Genomic DNA, 18730 nt, shown 5'->3' on the forward strand with positions numbered 1-18730 from the left:
TTTTTTTCTTATTGTTGATTCTCTGGGATTTTCTATGAAGACAATGGTGTTTTCTGTTAGTTTTCTTTCTTTCCATTCTGTATGCTTTTATAATTTCTTTTTCTTGCCTTATTGCACTGGCTAGATGTTTGAGTTCCAATTTGAATGGTAAAAGTGGACATTCTTGCCTTGTTTCTGATCTTTAGAGAGAAATTTTCTTTGACCATAAAGTCTGATGTTAGGTACAGGATTTTGTAGATGGCCCTTATCATGCTGAAGATGCTCCTCTTTATTCCTAGTTTTTTAAGGTTTTTTGTTTTTTTGTTTTTAATTCAATGTCTGCTGATTTTTGTCAAATGCTTCTTGCATCAATTGATATGGTCATGTGGTTTTACTTTTTAGAATATTAACATAGTTTCTCAAGTTGATTTTCAAATATTGAAACAGCTTTGCCTTCCAGATTTAAATTATACTTGGTAATTATACATTAATCTTAATTTTATTATTTACTTTTGACTGTGCTGGGTCTTCCTTGCTTCATGCAGGCTTTCTCTAGCTGTGGTGAGCAGGGGTTCCTTGTGATGCACTGGTTCTAGGCACATGGGCCTCAGTAGTTGCGGCACAGGGGCTCAGTAATTGTGGCTCTCCTGCTCTAGAGGGCGCAGGCTTTGGTACTTGTGGCACACCACTTAGTTGCTCTGCAGTATGTGGGATCCTCCTGGACCAGGGATTGAACCTGTGTCCTCTGCATTCATTGGGAGGTGGATTCCTAAGCACTGGGCCACCAGGGAAGTCCCTACATGAATCTTTTATGTACTGATAAATTCAGTTTGCTAATAATTTGTTGCAGCTCTTTGCATCTGCATTCATGAGGGACACTGGTCTCTAAATTTCCTTTTTTTTGTATTATCTTTGTCTGATTTTGGTACTGATATATTTTTCTGCAAGGCAATTTTTCTCTGGAGACCTGGGTTCGATCTCTGGGTCGGGAAGATCCGCTGGAGAAGGAAATGGCAATCCACTCCAGTACTATTGCCTGGAAAATCCCATGGACAGAGGAGCCTGGTAGGCTACAGTCCATGGGGTTGCAAAGAGTCGGACACGACTGAGCGACTTCACTTCACTTTTCAACGTCTAGCACATCTAATATAAGACCAACATCTAGCACATCTCAGAGATGAGGAGACCGAATATCCACCAATAAGGAGATTCAAAGTGGCAGTTAAAATGGGAGCAAAGATGATGTCCTTCCATCTGGACAGACTAGAGACTGGGGAGTAAAACATAACATGACCTTTTACTTAGAGTTTAGTAGGTGTTAGACACTGTGTATGAATTGTCTCATCTAGCCATGAAATTAAAAGACGCTTACTCCTTGGAAGGAAAGTTATGACCAACCTAGATAGCATATTCAAAAGCAGAGACATTACTTTGCCAACAAAGGTCCGTCTAGTCAAGGCTATGGTTTTTCCTGTGGTCATGTATGGATGTGAGAGTTGGACTGTGAAGAAGGCTGAGCGCCGAAGAATTGATGCTTTTGAACTGTGGTGTTGGAGAAGACTCTTGAGAGTCCCTTGGACTGCAAGGAGATCCAACCAGTCCATTCTGAAGGAGATCAGCCCTGGGATTTCTTTGGAGGGAATGATGCTGAAGCTGAAGCTCCAGTACTTTGGCCACCTCATGCGAAGAGTTGACTCATTGGAAAAGACTCTGATGCTGGGAGGGATTGGGGGCAGGAGAAGGGGACAACAGAGGATGAGATGGCTGGATGGTATCACTGACTCGATGGACGTGAGTCTGAGTGAACTCCAGGAGTTGGTGATGGACAGGGAGGCCTGGCGTGCTGCGATTCATGGGGTCGCGAAGAGTCGTACACGACTGAGCGACTGAACTGAATGCATCTCTATGAGATAGGTCCCCTTATTCTAAAAAAAAAAAAAAAAAAAAAAAGGTCCTTGCCATCAGGTAGCTCGGTCTGCTACAGAGATAGAGGCGCAAACGAACCAGTATCATGCAATGTAACAGCATTATAATGGGGCGTCTGCCCTAGGGGTAGTGGACCCTGGAGCGGCACTCTGATCGTCACCGGAGCTGAGGGACCGGGAAGGAGGGCTGCAACTTCTCCAGCGTAGCCTCGGGAAGTAGTGGGGGCCTTTCAGACTGGCTGTTTCCACAGCAACGGGACTAGCCATCCTCTTGTGGCGTCAACCGTCAGGTCTTCAGCGATCCAGAAGCCAAGAAAGGACACTTCCAGCCTTCCAACCTCTGAGGCGCGCGGACGCTCGGCGGTAAACGCAACACATCGAGTTCCAAGAGTCTGATTGGCTCAGTCAGGTGGCGGGGGGGGGGGGGGGGGGCGGGGGGCGGGGGGGGGCGGGGGGGGCGGGGGGGCGGGAGTTAGCAGCGAGGGGCGTGGCCCAGTCTTCTTCCAAGCCAGAGTTTTTTCTAGCAGAGCGGAAGCCGACCTCTCCTGCCCCGGAAGTCCAAGCTCGACGTCTGCCCGGTGTGGATACCGCCGGCAAGGCGGCTTTTTTCGCGATGCCAGGGGCAGCCGCCAAGGGCTCGGAGCTGTCCGAGAGGATCGAGAGTTTCGTGGAGGCGCTGAAGCGGGGCGGCGGGAGGCGCAGCTCCGAGGACATGGCCCGGGAGACTCTGGGACTGCTTCGCCGCATCATCACGGACCACCGCTGGAGCAATGCAGGTGAGGCAGGTCTCGCCCCTTTCTGATCCCGATTCCAGGGCGGAAAGTCGCCCAGGAGCCACGCCGCGGCCTTCTCGCGCTCACCTTTTCTCTTTGGGCGGTAGGGGAGCTGATGGAACTGATCCGGAGAGAAGGCCGGAGGATGACGGCCGCGCAACCCTCAGAGACCACAGTGGGCAACATGGTGCGGAGAGTGCTCAGGATCATCCGGGAGGAGTATGGCAGGTCAGGCCCACGTCCTGGAGCGGGGCTTGGGCCCAGTGAAGCTTTTTGCACGGGCCCCTCTCTCTCCCTGCTTGGAGCCTTTGTTGGAGCTGAGTAGCTGTCGTTACTTAAACGACCACATCTCTTCCCCCAACTCCTTTGGGTCTTGTTGCCTTCGTAGACTCCATGGACGCAGCGACGAGAGCGATCAGCAGGAGTCTCTGCACAAACTCTTGACATCCGGGGGCCTGAGCGAGGATTTCCGTTCCCATTATGCTCAACTCCAGTCCAACATCATTGAGGCAATTAACGAGCTGCTGGTGGAACTGGGTGAGTCCTGATCCTTAGGTGGACGGGACAAGTTGCAGGCAGATGAGGGAACAGAAGACCCTGGAAGTTGTTCATAAGCAGAGATGGAAGATAACCAGTCTTCTGGTTCTCATAGGTTTGCCCTCATCCGGATTAAGAACGATTGGAATAGGTGGCAAGACTAAGATAACCCTTTCTACATTTCCTTACAGACTGACCCCTTATCTACTGCAAATCCACTGGGCAGAGACTGTTTGGGAAGAGCTTTTATTTTTAAGATGAACCTCTGAAAACCACAGTTGATAAACCCTTTTTCACTAAACTTGAAATTTTACAGACACACACACATACATACCCATATGCATACACACAAGCCACTTCTATCCCCCCTATTTTTGTGACCTAGGAGACCAGATATTTATTGCGGTCAGTGTTCCCAGGAAAGGAAGAAACTGGGTCTGTCTGTGCACTGAGCTGCTTCTTCCAAATTCCTCCCCTGTTTTTCTTATGTGTCCTCCCTGTCAGGTGGAGGCGTTGTGGCCACCTTTTGGAGGAGGAATTCTTTTAGAGGGAAACTCTGTTTACCCTACTCTCAGCACTTTCAGATTTCCTAGATGGGACATCTCTTGCCTAAATTCATTGTCTTCAAAGTCAGTCGTAAAGAACTAGTTCTGGGGCGAGGTAGGGGTGAGGGGAGTAAGTTGATGAGTAGGGCAAGAGGGTAGGCTGAGAGCTTGGGAGCTAGAAAACCATGGAGGGAGGCTTTTAAGGAAACAGGACATTTCATGTTTAGTCCATTGACCATGTGTTACCATGCTCTGCTAGGTGGGCAGTGTACAAAAGGGCACATGTCCCTTTCTGTTCTCTCTCAAGTCTGTGTTGTAGCGTGACTGTGTCATATTTTCCATGCAAAACTGGCTTCTCGCAGAAGGGACAACGGAGAACATCGCAGCCCAGGCCCTGGAGCATATCCACTCCAACGAGGTCATCATGACCATCGGCTTCTCCCGCACGGTGGAGGCGTTCCTCAGAGAGGCTGCCCGAAAGAGGAAGTTCCATGTCATTGTGGCAGAGTGTGCACCTTTCTGTCAGGTATGGGGACTGCTGGGGCTGCTAAGAAAAATTTAAAATGAGGAGAGAATAATGCCATCTTTGAATCGATGCAATTTAAACATTGAGGATATAGAGTAAAACATTTAAGAGAATTTTACATTGTTGATCCTGTGAACTTTCTTAAAATATTCATTTAAGGAAGTTGAGTGAACTACTTGGCCCAAGAAAAGATAAATATTAGTTCTTTCAGAAATCAGTTCAGTTTAGTCGCTCAGTCGTGTCCTACTCTTTGCGACCCCATGAATCGAAGCACGCCAGGCCTCCCTGTCCATCACCAACTCCTGGAGTTCACTCAGACTCACATCCATCGAGTCAGTGATGCCATCCAGCCATCTCATCCTCTGTCGTCCCCTTCTCCTCCTGCCCCCAATCCCTCCCAGCATCAGAGTCTTTTCCAGTGAATCAACTCTTCGCATGAAGTGGCCAAAGTACTGGAGTTTCAGCTTTAGCATCATTCCTTCCAAAGAAATCCCAGGGCTGATCTCCTTCAGAATGGACTGGTTGGATCTCCTTGCAGTCCAAGGGACTCTCAAGAGTCTTCTCCAACACCACAGTTCAAAAGCATCAATTCTTCAGGGCTCAGCCTTCTTCACAGTCCAACTCTCACATCCATACATGGCCACAGGAAAAACCATAGCCTTGACTAGACGGACCTTTGTTGGCAAAGTAATATCTCTGCTTTTGAATATGCTATCTGTCAGCATAGGGTAAATGACCTTGGGGATGACTGATGCTTGGTCTGATCTCACTCAGTCTTCAGGTAAATAATAGGTCTCCAGAAAGGAAATATGTAAGTATGCAAGGATGTTGTAAAATAATGAGCCAGGAGCTGTCCTGTGGGCTCTGCCCAGTTACACAAGCAAGTTGTATTTCCAGTTCTGTGCCTGTCCCAGCACTGCTGGGGAGTAATAAACATTAATTAGCTTCCCCTGGGCTTCCTGCCGCTTCCCAGAGAACACCTACCAGATGAGTTAGTTACCTGTTGGAAGTTGCATGTTGGATATGGCCAGTGTCACACAGTCCCCCAGATCCAGTTATGTTTGAAAGCTCTTTCTCTCTCTCCCGCTCTTCCTCTCAGCGTCAACCTTTGTCTCCAAATGCAGGGTCATGAGATGGCAGTCAATTTGTCCAAAGCAGGTATTGAGACAACTGTCATGACCGATGCTGCCATTTTTGCTGTTATGTCAAGAGTCAACAAGGTGGGTGTATTTGGGTTATATTATGTCAAATTTATGAAGATTATACTTTAAAATATTAATATCTGCCCCCCTCCCTGGCCCCAAGATCTATAAGAAGAGAGAAGAGTTTCAAAAGAGTTACCTTTTGAAAACACATACGTGGACCTTTTAAATCTCTTATTCTAATGTTGATCCCCCCTCTTTATTCCTCCCTTGGCTGCTGCTGCTGCTAAGTTGCTTCAGTTGTGTCCGACTCTGTGCGACCCCATAGACAGCAGCCCACCAGGCTCCCTTGTCCCTGGGATTCTCCAAGCAAGAACACTGGAATGGGTTGTCATTTCCTTCTCCAATGCATGAAAGTGAAAAGTGAAAGTGAAGTCGCTCAGTCCTGTCTGACTCCTAGCGACCCCATAAACTGCAGCCTACCGGGCTCCTCTGTCCATGGGATTCTCAGGGCATCCATGGGATTCTCAGGGCAAGAGTACTGGAGTGGGTTGTCATTTTCTTCTCTGTCCTCCCTTGGAGGCACCTCATTTTGGTTAAAGGATTGAAAGAAATGAAATGGGACTAAGCTAATCTTGTCAGCATGTTAGGGATCTGATAAGAGAGCTGCCCACTTCTGCTCAGAGAGCTTGGTAGTGGTGGATGGTAGAAGAAAGGCTTCCCACTTCTCAGGAGGTGTAGCAGATAGATTTCCAGGGAAGACAGGGCTAAGAGCAATAAACACTGCAGTTTTCTGTGTTCATTTTTCCCTTGGGAATCCACTTTTCTGCTAGAACTTGTGATCTGAACCTAGAATCCCTTTCCTTCTACTGGTGTGTGATCCCCACGCCCACCCCTTGCAGAAGGCCAAGACTGGGGGCTAAGCATTCAGGTGCTCATGCCCAATGGCTTGTTGAAGGCTCTGTTCTCAGGATGGCTCGCTTCTTTCTTCCTGTCCCAAAGGTGATCATTGGCACAAAGACCATCCTGGCCAACGGTGCCCTGCGAGCTGTGGCAGGAACTCATACTCTAGCACTGGCAGCAAAACACCACTCCACCCCACTCATCGTCTGTGCTCCTATGTTCAAGCTTTCCCCACAGGTATGTCTGTCTGTCTCTAGCCAACAGAAGGAAGTCAAAGTATAGGTTTGAACTCTAACCTTCAGCCTTCTCACTCTGGGACTTCTCTTTATCTACATTTACTCAGTGGATTAGACCCAGTGGAGACTGGAAAAGGCCATAGTAGTCTTGATCCAGGAAGAGCCATTGATAGTTACAACCTTTCAGCTTCAGGAGGTCAAAATTATAAGGTCAGGATAATATGTAGTTGGGGAAGGCCCTTTGTCTACATTGCCACCACTCCCCTGTCACCCTGACCATTTCTGAAAATGCCAAGCAAGTTGAAACTAGAAACACAGAATTGGTTTTTATTTGTCATAGTTCCAGGGACTGTATTCTGTAGCCTGAACACAAGCAGTTACTAAGTAAAGAGTCATTTTACCAGTGATAGAAACTACTTGCTTTGAAAATAACAGCCTATCTATATAGGTGTCTCTCTATAGGTGAGACTCTATAGGTGTCTACTCATTAAAAAATTGAAGTGAAATTCACATAACACAATTAACCATTTTAAAATGTACAGTTCAGTGGCATTTAGTACATTCACAGCATTGTGCAACTACCACTCTTTAGTTTCAGAATTTTTTCATCATCCCAGAAGAACACTCCGTACCCATTAAGTAATCACTCCCTTCTTTCTTCTCCCCATCTCCTAGTGATTGCTAGTCTGCTTTGAGTCTCTATGGATTTGCCTAATTTTGATATTTCACATAAAAGGAGTCATACATTATGGACCCTTTTGTTTCTGATTTCTAAATATTTGGGGAGTTCATCTGAGTTATAGCACATACTTTATTCCTTTTTTGTGACTGAATAATGTTCTGTTGTATGGATATACCACAATTTAATCATCCATTCATCTGTTGATGAGCATCTGGGTTATTTCTACCTTCTGGCTTTTGTAAATAATGTTGCAATAAGCCTTTGTAATCAAGTGTCTGGATGTCTTTTTATTTCTCTTGGGTGTATACCTGAAAGTCAAAGTGTCAGATCTCTCTTTTTTTCTTCCTAATTTTTCCTTTTCCAGTTTCCCAATGAAGAAGATTCATTTCACAAGTTTGTGGCTCCTGAAGAAGTCCTGCCTTTCACAGAAGGTAGAGAAGTTGCTTGAATGTGTATGGCACATGCATTTGGTGTGTTTTGGATTTTTGTGTATGTTTGTTTTGGTCTTTTGGTGGTCAGTGAAATTGAACGTTGTTGGGCTGTGTTTTATTAGTCATACTTTTTGTGGGGACTGTTCTTTTTAGCATCTTAGAGTGTTTGCGGACCTGACCTAATCCATGTTCATTTTCTTCTGAAACTAATATATTTTAGCTGAGTTATGGGGGCCATGGAGGGTTGGATCACCCAGCATTGACTGGGATTGGCTTTACAAGTTGTCTGAGATACAGGCAACAGCCCAATCAGAAAGTGTACTTGATTTTGGTTGCTGCAGGGAGTCATTTTGGTGATGTGACTGCCAAAGAAGCAGGCTCTGAAATGTTACTTATAAAACTTGCCTGTAGCCTGGACACTTTTGTGTGTTGGGGACCTTTTCTCTGTCTTCTTCTGAAGGCAGCAACTTAGCTCAGTGAGCTTGCTGCCTCATCAACAGTTTGCATGGTCTTTAACATCCTCAGGGAGCAAAACATAGTACTTGGAGTGCTTATTCTTCTTGGAAATTTAATAACTTCACCATTTATTCAAACATTCATTCTTTCAAGAAAGATTTATGACTCTTGAGCACCCACTGTGTATCCAGCACTATTTCAGGCGCTAGGGATATAACAGTGATTAACACAGATGGGCCCTGCTCCCCCAGAGTTTATATCATGTTGCAAAAGACAGACAAGAATATGTCAGGGCATGGAGTGTTTTAGGAAGAAAATATGGATGATATGATGGAAAGTGACTAGGGGACTACCTTAGACTGGGAAAGGGACTTAATGAGATGGCATTTCAGCTGATTCCTGAAGGAATAGAGCCTGCCACATGAAAGCGAAGGAAAGAGTTTTCCAGATGTTGGTGCAAAAGACCTGAGTTAGGTACATGCTTAGCCAGGTCGAAAAAGATGACCATGTGGCTGGAGAGTACTGAGCAAGAGGGAGAGCGATACAGACTAGAGTGTAGTGCAGTGGGGAGGGCCCAAATCTTGACAGCTGCAATCCCGAATTTGAAACTTTTTTTGCCTTTCTATGGGAAGGTATTGGAGAGTCGTAAATACAGGGCAGATCGTGATCAGACATCTTTTCTTCTGGTTTGTATTTTGCTACAGCTTCCCTTCCTTGGGGTGGCAAGTATCCCTGTGTTATTGAGCCTAGAATCCATGAGATACTTATTAGAACAGGAGCCTCGGTTTTGTCTTCAGCTTATGTGATTGCCTTTCAGGGGACATCTTGGAGAAGGTCAGTGTCCATTGCCCCGTGTTTGACTACGTCCCTCCAGAGCTCATTACTTTGTTTATCTCCAACATTGGTGGGAATGCACCTTCCTACATCTACCGCCTGATGAGTGAACTCTACCATCCTGATGATCACGTCCTATAACCACCACTCGTCCTAAGCAGAAGCTGCTTAGGCAAACACAGAACAGAGAGGAGATTTCTGTGCCACAACTGAAATGCATCTTCCTTGTAATGGGGGAGCGGACAAGAGTCAGCCTTAGAAAACCTGATACTGTTTCCTGCCATTTCGGTCATCCCATAATTGGGATGCATCTCCAGGACTGTTCTTTGCCTTTTGGATCTTACAGAGACAGCAGGGCTTGATCTCTTGATTTTGGAGCCTCTTAGTGACTTGGAGCATCTGTTTCAGGAACTTAAACTTTCCGGCTTGGTGGTGTTTTAAACACGACACCAAAGACTTGCTGGGCTACAGGTTTTTGCTCAGAAAGACTGCCACTCCTTTTCCGAGGCCGTGCCAATAAAAGCTGCTTGAAGGTTCCTGAGTTGGTTTATTTATTGTTCTGCTCCGACTGAACTGCCTGAAACAGCAGCAGCAGAACCCTTTGGTGTTTTCATAGAGGGCAGTAATTAGAGGTAACAGCCTAAAACAGAAATTCAGATGAAAGTATTTATGATTTCCTTTATAACTCACTGGAAATGGTCCCAAACAACTCGTTAATAATCCAAGACAGTGGTTCCAAAATCACTGATCATCAGAATCATCTGGGAGCTTAAGAAAATATACAATCTCAGCCTCCATCTCAGACCTACTGCATCTGATCTCTGGGTTGGCTTAGAGTGTCCTGGGAATATTCTTAGAGCGTCCCGGAAAAGGACCCCCTCATGTACTAATAATAGAATTGCAAATTGATACAACCTTTTCCAGGGCAATTTCAACCTTCTAGATTTATTTTTGCAAGCACAGAAAGACATAGGCAAGAATGTCCATTGTAGCAGCTGTAATGTCACAGCCTAAGGGTGCAGCAATATAGCATTTTATATTCTGTTAGTTAAAAACAAGAAAGGTTTATAAATGTGATCTACTTGATGATGTATACATTGCAGTAGAGGTTTCAAAAGGTGACGGAGATCAGTGTCTGGATTAAAGACATTTTGATTGATTCATCTGGTATTTAATTTGAATTAGTTATCAGTATTTTAAAATCTGGATGTTACACATTAAATAAATTCAGATTTCTTCCGTCTCCTGAAGAGTTGGTGAACTCTGGGCCCGCACTCCCAAATGCAAACAATTTGACTATAGGTGGATAGTTTCTAATTCTAGTAAATGGGAAGCCCCGTTTTCTGCAATTCCAAGCCAGGTTCACAAAACTCATTTATATTGTCTGCTGAAGCCTTATGGGCATCTGAGTTGTGACCCTTGTGTTAATGCATGGGATAGATTTATAAGCAAGTCTAATTTTATATTCTATTAACCAAAAACAAGCTGGGGAAAAAAACAAGCTGCAGGGCAATCTGCATGAAATGATCCTTAGCTCCTTAAAACAAATTATGTGGATGCACAGGATAAAAATCTTGGAAGAATTAACACGAAACATTGGCAAGCAGATTTTATTAGGATATTTATTTAGGATATTGTTTCTATTCTTCATGTGTGCTACTTTAGTGATTTATGTTTTCAAAAAACCTCCTCAGGTCAGATGATCTGGATGCCATGTTTGGGAAGCATGGTGCAAAGCAAACTTAGGGCCAAGATACCCCAAGTGTGCAAGGGAACCCCCGCCCAGGGATGCTTGTCACAAAGTCAACCTCTGGCAGCAGTGTCTATGAGGCAGAAGGTGGAAGTTCTAGGAATCTGCATGTTTAAAGAGCATCTTAAGGGATTTTACCAGGTGATTTTGATATTTGTGTTTTGGTAAACACTGGCCAGAAGGTAGACAATGAGGGAAAGGCCTCTACTCTGATCCTGCTTGACGTGGGCAGATCTTTGCCTTTGGACTCTTGTCTTCCCTGAGAGAGGGAAAAGACAAGACTGAAGAGAGTCAGTCTAAAGGACTGATCTGAAAGCTCTCTGACCCAGAAGAGCCCGGCTCACACAGGTCTTTGTTGTCAATTATTTCTTAAAACATCTAAGACCACATGCTTTCTCGGTAAAGAGGCTTGTAGCTACCCGTTTCGAGCAGTCTTTGAAGGCGCCCATCCTAACAGCGGCTCGCCTGGATATGACTGTGCTCTGGAGGAAGAGAAGGAATTTAAATCTGTTTCTGGAAGTGTGTTATGATACTTGTCCTTTGTGCATCTTAGTCTCTGGGTCTAAGATTAGCACCAGCATCCGTCCCAGGCATCCCTGAGGTGGACGAAGGTTACCAGGGTAGAGGCTTTCCGTCTCTGCGGCCAGCTCTTACAGTGCCTGCAACAGAGCTGCACGGATGTGGATTCTTTAGACTTTAGAACTTCAATTAAGTAAATCCCACTATGCTATTTATATACCTCGCTTTTCTATTTCTCTTTCTCCCTTTTCCTGCTTGAGGAAGAGTAAATATTGGAAGGGAGAACCTGATCTAAGCAGGGGGACACCGAGGTGTTCATGTCAGCTTACTACCTGTCAGCCTTTGTTTGAACTTGCTTCCCACCCCTGCCTTTGCAGCAGAGCTCAGAAGAAGCTCATTTAAAAACAGTGGTAGCTTAGAATTAATCAGGGATTCTATGGACATGAAAGTCTTCCTGAATATGCTAAATAAACCAAGTTAGGTCACTCACTCCGTAGAGTTTGTAAAGACGCATTTTCCCACGGTTTGTATCTTCCAATTTGGACAGCGGGCAGGAAAGGCACAAGTTCCTGGAACTCAAATAAGGAACAGAAATTCCTAATATAGCCTCCTAAGAGAAGTCTCTGAAAAATACTCTACCAAGAAAAACTGAAGTGTAAAGTGATACCTCAAAAGAAGTGCCGGTACTCCTAAGATCGTAAGTTTCACAGATGTGCTTGAAAGCCATTTCTCAAAGTGAGCTGTTGCAGCAGTTTAGGTTCATGAAGGCTGCCCAGCTCACAGTTCCACCCCTGAGCTCCCTGACTCTGTGATACCACATATGTAAACCTTGGTACAGCAGCATGCTTTGCCATAAAGATAGTACCAGATGGGGATGTCATTATTGTAAAGGCTCCATACTATCCACCTGTCCTCACAAAAACTCCACTCTGCAGACACGCACCCAGTTGACACAAAGGAGCTATTTTGAAATGTGGTTTGGAAGTGTTTTTCTTATCTGGTCTACTCTGCTCTGAATTACCCTTTCATTCACCAAACAGTTGTTCCAGGATGTTGCACAATGGCTAAGCAATTGTTATTAATAAAGAGCTATGGTCTAAGCTTTCAACCTTTACAACACGTGGGACTGCCTTTCAAGCCTAACCGCACTTGAAATGATGATCTCCTGATGTTTACATTAAGTACTGTCATGACGAGAAGGGGCCTTTCAGTAGTGTTTTTGCAGGCATGTTATTTTCATTTAGAATTAAGACCTGCCTAGAGGAGAAGGAAGCTACTTAAAAAGTTGACAAGATTCATAATTTATATGTAAAATCCTGCAGTTAACTTCTATTAAAAGAGAGGTGGTAGCATACTTAAGTAATGATAAACTAAGAGCAGTGATGAACTAATGATAGACTAACTCCAGACTACCTTTTTTTTTTTTTTTAAATCACATTTGGATACTCTTTGCTCTTAAAGTAAATATGAGCAAACTGTTTAGTCAGGCAAGTTGTACAGGGAAAATCTGGCCAAATCCAGCTTCACACCGCTACTTGAGTCACGCTAGCTTACTGGCTCGATAGATTGCAAAATAATAGATACTCAGATTTCCACAGGCTTTGATCAGGTTGCCTGAACTTTATCAGATGTTTCTTGATAAAACTGAGTGCTCTGTGACAAACGGGCATGGGATGAAAGTGATTCAAGGGCTTGAAAAGTCCTAAACGATAGGATCACTTTTTTTTTTAATCGCCTCCACAATTTCTGCAGCAATATGTTTAGAAGGGACTCACTAGAGGTTACTGAATGATAAACAAATGAATAAGTGGAGGGATAGAAGGGAGGAATTTGGTGCAGATTATCCAAATTTTTGGTTTCCCAGGCTTCCTTCTTTTCCTCTCTGCTGAGCCCCACATTTTGCCATCTCAGTGTTGAACAATTTCAGCTGAGAAGGGGTGAAGACAGGCATGATATACAGTGGCAAACACAGCAGTCAGTTCTCATTGTTAGCCTGCTTGTGTAAAGCATTTTGATGAAAGGGGGTGTGCTTCAGTGGAAAACAGGTAAGGAGAGCCTGTTCTTTGTGCCAGAAAGTGCTCTTCCCTCCCTTCAGGTATGCTGGTGCTGGCCCCCGCCTGAGGCTTCCGCTGAACCTGGTTGTCAGTTCTGTCTAGGAAATGATGGGCTGCATCTGTTCTCACTTGGCATGGCTTCCTCAGCCCCCGACACATCTCCAGAACTTGGCCTTGAGCCCCCTCCTGCTCTGACCTGTTTGGACTGCCTTGTTCTTTGTACTGTCTGTTAGGCTCAGATCCCAGCTGTTGATTTCTGTCTGACCTTTTCCCTTGCTCTGATGGCTGATTGCTAGATCCTCTTCATTTTCAGCTACTCAAGGAGTTCCACCTCCCCACCTGGGTTCTGGACTTTGCCCTAGCCCCCTCCCCAGCCTCTCCTTTTCCTTCTAGCCTACATTTTAAGCTTTGCCAAATTTATTTCTTAGAAAAAATTCATTTATTTTTGGCCACATGGCTTGTTGGGATTTTAGTTTCCAGGCCAAGGATTAAACCCAATGAAAGCATGTGAGAGAGTGGCCAGGATCAAACCCAGTGAGACAGTCCTAACCACTGGACGGCCCAGGGAATTCCTGCCTTGAGTTTTCTGATACTAGCTTCTCAGTTCAGTTCAGTCACTCAGTCATGTCTGGCTCTTTGAGACCCCATGGACTGCAGTTATTCCCTGTCCATCACCAAGTCCCGGAACTTGCTCAAACTCTTTTTTTTTTTTTCTTGCTCAAACTCTTATCCATCGACTTGGTGATGCCATCCAACCATCTCATCCTCTGTCATCCCCTTCTCCTCCTGCCTTCAATCTTTGCCAGCATCAGGGGTTTTTCCAATGAGTCAATTCTTTGCATTAGGTGGCCAAAGTGTTGGAGCTTCAGCTTGAACATCAGTCCTTCCAATGAACAAAGAGATCCCAGGACTGATTTCCTTTAGGATGGACTGGTTTGATCCCCTTGCAGTCCAAGGGACACTCAACAGTCTTCTCCAACACCACAATTCAAAAGCATCAATTCTTCAGCGCTCAGCTTTCTTTACTAGCTTCTATTGCCATCTTAATTCTGACCGTAGAAGTATCACCTTTTGTTTCAATAATAAAGACATAGCTGTAACTCATGGTAATCCCTACACCTAGAGGAAGTTACCATAGTCTATCATTAGTTTCGGGCTTCCTTGATAGCTCAGTGGGTAAAGAATCCACCTACCAAGGCAAGAGACACAGGAGATGTGCGGTTTGATCTCTGGGTCAGGAAGATCCCCTGGAGGAGAAAAAATGCAACTCACTCCAGTATTCTTGCATGGAAAATTCCATGGACAGAGGAACCTGGCAGGCTACAGTCCATGGGGTCGCAAAGAGCCATTCCCAACCGAGCACATGGCACACACAGTAGTTTCCTTGTCTCTCTCCCTGACTGAATCTAAGCGTCTTGAAGGTATACACCTGTATTTCCCAGTGCGCTTCTGATGAGTGTTACTGACAAAGGAGCTCTCAAGAATGGTTTTGTTGCACTTCTCATCTCTCAAGTTTTACTCTGAAGTTAACGAAGCCTCCTCCACCAACCAGAATCAAACAAAGTTGAACCACCCCAGGTTTACAATCTGATAAATCCCTAATAAATTAAAATATGTTGGGCAGTGTCGGGTAATAATGGGAAGGAGGGTGCAATGTGAAGTCCAACAGACCTGGGCTTTCTCACGCTCAGCAAACCTGTTAACATCTCTGAGGTTAAGAAGTCTCACTGCAAAAGAGAGATATTAGCTTCCTAAGGGGACTTTGTCGGAGAAGACAATGGCAACCCACTCCAGTACTCTTGCCTGGAAAATCCCATGGATGGAGGAGCCTGGTAGGCTGCAGTCTATGGGGTTGCGAAGAGTCGGACACGACTGAGCGACTTCACTTTCACTTTTCCCTTTCATGCATTGGAGAAGGAAATGGCAACCCACTCCAGTGTTCTTGCCTGGAGAATCCCAGGGACAGCAGAGCCTGGTGGGCTGCTGTCTGTGGGGTTGCACAGAGTCGGATATGACTGAAGCGACTTAGCAGCAGCAGCAGCAGGGGACTTTGTAAGGATGAGAGATCACGTATACAAAGCGTTTGGTATATAGTGAGCCCTCAGGAAACGGTAGCCAGCATTGTTCTTGGAGCCGGAAAACATGGATGCCATGCTCTGCTTTACTTATTAGCTGTGTGATGTTAGACAATATTTTTCAGCCTTGGTTTCCCACTTTGTAGAATGGAGAGAATAATTACCACCTTATTTCACGGGTTGCCAAGAATTCAAGTAAGTTACACAAATATAATTTGTAAACCTTAAAACACCATATAGGAAATAATGATTACCGTGCTGTTTGAAAATTAAATGTAGGTCTGCTCTTATGGCACCTGATTTAAAAAAACTTAACAGAATGCTAACAGGCAATAAAAGTAATGATATTTTTTGCTAATTGGTTGATTTTGTGCTGATGTGTGCTGCTGCCTGTATAAATTATTAAGATAGAGAACACTTTATATTATATGTGTGTTTAATTGAATTCTGAAACTTCAGTGGAATTATAAAACCTTGGCTGTTTTAGGTAAATTTTGGAAATAACAAATTCATTTTCTTTCTTATTACCTGAATGTGATAGGATAAAAACAGTAAGGATAACATGTATATAGTGACTACATAACCAGTGTTTTTACCCTTTTGTTATGATTGCTGCTATGTGAAATTAAAGATACTAGATTGATGTAGCTATGTAATCAGCATTTTGACTCTTTGTTATAAATCATTTCTGCTGTGTAAAGATAAAGATGGGTAGATTAATAAAAAATTGTTTTGAGAAAGAATAATTATCTCTTGCATTGCTAGAGTCAAGGCTGGCCACGATGACTGGCTACATGATTTCTGGAGAACTTTTTCTAGTCTCCTGCTCAAGAACAGAGTTTGGGATTTTTAGCAAAACCTTGTGAAATCGCACCCCATCATCCTAAAGTAAGAGGCATAGTAAGACTCTTTTTTAATCCTACAGATTGGTCTGACCTAAAAAGATTTTTAAAACACCCAGGACAGCTGACCTCCATGAAGCTCTGGGGAGTAGAGGCAGAGGCCCAGGGGCCACAGCACCCCATGGCTCCTGGAGGCTGAGGCCCTGAAAACACTCTCCTTTCCAAGGTCATACCTCCTAGCCTATGAAATCATTTATACGTATTTAGAGGAATAAAGGCCATTTTTAGACAGTGGCGCCTATTCTTCCGGGGTCCAATTACATAATTCTACAAGGATCCCCTTGAAACCCAGTGAAGGCTTTCCCTAAACCTTCTGTGAATGCGCTACCTCATCACTCCCATAAGATTCACTGCAGGGCTCCTGGCAAGTGAATTTTTCTTCCATGAGGACAAACTTGTTTCCTGTATTAAAAGAGGAAGAAAATCATTCCATTTGCTACACAGGCCAGTGTAAGCAGGCTGGCCAGGAAATACAAAAGTAGAAATTCTCATTGCAACATCTTTCTCATCATATGGCCTCCCATTCAAAACACATCCCATCCCAGACATATTACTAGCTTTGTTTTTGCTTTTTCTTTCTCCTTTTATAGTACTTTAGTCTCTTGAGTCTTATTAACCGGAAATCAAGTCATCTAAAAAGGTGGGGCAAGTATGGATTAAGAGTGGCATAACAAGCATTTGCAGAAAGATCAGTCCTGGTCCCAAATGAAATTATGGGGCCATTAGATATGTGTACCACAATAAAAGCAAGATGCAATTTGAAAGGGACCAAAATAACACTTGTCTCCTGAAAAAGTGTAGAGAATGTGTCTGGTTAGGTTAAAAGAATTAATGCTGCATTTTTGATATGAAAATTGCTTTCACATTAAGAGAGATACTTTGTGTACAAAAAAATATTTTCTAAAACAAGCTCACAGCACTTTAACCATTTTACTGGTCTGGGATATGAACAATATCAGTCTCTGAGAGAGGGGGGTTTATTTATTATTCTGTCTTATATTCTTGTACTTATTAACATGCTTTATGAACAGTAATTGGTTCTATCAAATAATCATACCTATGTCTTCTATCAAAGACTTCTATTGGTAATCTCCCTCAAAATAGACTCCTCAATATAGAAGACATATCCATGTCTTCTATCAAAGGCATTCTGTTGGGAATCTTCCTCAAAATAGATTCAGGTGAAATTAGGTTATTTGTGCATTTTGTGAACTACCAAAACTTGAGACTTCATTTATTGTTTTTTTTTTTAAGTTTTTTAAACTAACTATTTTTGGCTGTGCTTGGCCTTCGTCGCATGGGCTTTCTCCAGTCGCGGCGAGAGGGGCTACTCTCTAGTTGCGGTGTGCTGCCTTCTCATCGCAGTGGCTTCTCTTGTTGCAGAGAACAGACTGAAGGCGTGTGAGCTCGGTGGTTGTTGTACTCGGACTCGGTTGCCCCTTTCACATGGAATCTTCCCAGACCAAGGATTGAACCCATGTCCCCTGCCTTGGCAGGCAGATTCTTAACCACTGGACCACCAGAGAAGTCTGAAACTTTATTACTGATTTCAGTTTTGAGACTGTACAGACAATTCAGAATATTCATGAACTGGGTCAAGGTGATAAACGTGGGCTGAAAGAAATCATAGGATTCAGAATAACTAAACCGTGCATTTTGCTGGCATTTGAGCCACACTATGAAAAGCAAATGTTTTGTGAATCTCGTAGCTCTTTTACTGTCGGGGAGGGGGAGCAAACTGCTGATGCAACCTGGCCGAGGCTTCTTCGCTAAGGGCTCCTTTCTTTTCTGCCCCTGCCTTCTTGGGTTCTTGTTTGCCTGTATCCTCAGCCAGGGCAGCCTGGACTGCACCTTCAGTCCACAGGGAACAGTGCAGCCACAGCAGGAAAGCAGAGTTCCTTGGCTACGTCCATGTATTTGATGGTTAAGGCTTCCTCTACCGTTTTCCCTTTTACCTACTGGGTGGCTAACCAGACGGAGGCAACTGCAGAACTACATCCAAATCTTAAACCTGGCGTTCATGATCTTCCCCTTTTCATCCACTTGAATCTGTAATTTTATTACATCACCACAGGCTACAGCCCTCAGCAATACAGTTCCAACATTTTTAGATGTCAGGGGACCTGTTTCTAGAATTTTCATGTGATCAACAAGCATGTGACATAGGGAACTGACAGCTCCCTCGCAGGCAGATGGAGGCTGCAGAGCTGAGGGCCCGTGTCCACCTGAAGTGCAGCTCCAGCCACGGTGGGCTTGTGCCTGCCTGAAAAGGTCTTAAGGAGGCAATAAAACAAACAAGAAACCAGGAGCAGGGCTTTACAGTTTCTCTATTCCATCCTTGTCCTTGCTTCTCTTTATCAATTGCTTTTATCCTTAAAATCTAACTACAGGCCTGGTGGAAGACTGCCAGGCACATTTTTAACAAGCTTGGAGAAACTCTTTAAGGCAGAATGTGAAGCAG

At 44.3% G+C, this 18730-nt stretch overlaps 1 protein-coding gene across 2 annotated transcripts; it reads left to right on the forward strand.

Moving 5' to 3' along the window:
* The first annotated feature begins 2440 nt into the window (after positions 1-2440).
* Positions 2441-9505, forward strand: EIF2B2 (eukaryotic translation initiation factor 2B subunit beta). 2 transcript variants are annotated; one of them, XM_070797887.1, is made up of 8 exons: positions 2441-2680; positions 2785-2905; positions 3066-3214; positions 4122-4285; positions 5410-5505; positions 6430-6567; positions 7613-7679; positions 8840-9505. In XM_070797887.1, the coding sequence occupies exons 1-8, from the start codon at positions 2518-2520 to the stop codon at positions 9070-9072; spliced, it is 1131 nt and encodes a 376-aa protein (XP_070653988.1). In that variant the 5' UTR covers positions 2441-2517; the 3' UTR covers positions 9073-9505. The 2 variants fall into 2 exon arrangements, with proteins under 2 accessions (XP_070653988.1, XP_019824805.1); XM_019969246.2 differs by having other exon boundaries at positions 2443-2680; positions 8953-9505.
* Positions 9506-18730: the final 9225 nt, after the last annotated feature.

Source organism: Bos indicus, chromosome 10 (assembly GCF_029378745.1).
Source record: "Bos indicus isolate NIAB-ARS_2022 breed Sahiwal x Tharparkar chromosome 10, NIAB-ARS_B.indTharparkar_mat_pri_1.0, whole genome shotgun sequence".
Taxonomy (NCBI): Eukaryota; Metazoa; Chordata; class Mammalia; order Artiodactyla; family Bovidae; genus Bos; species Bos indicus.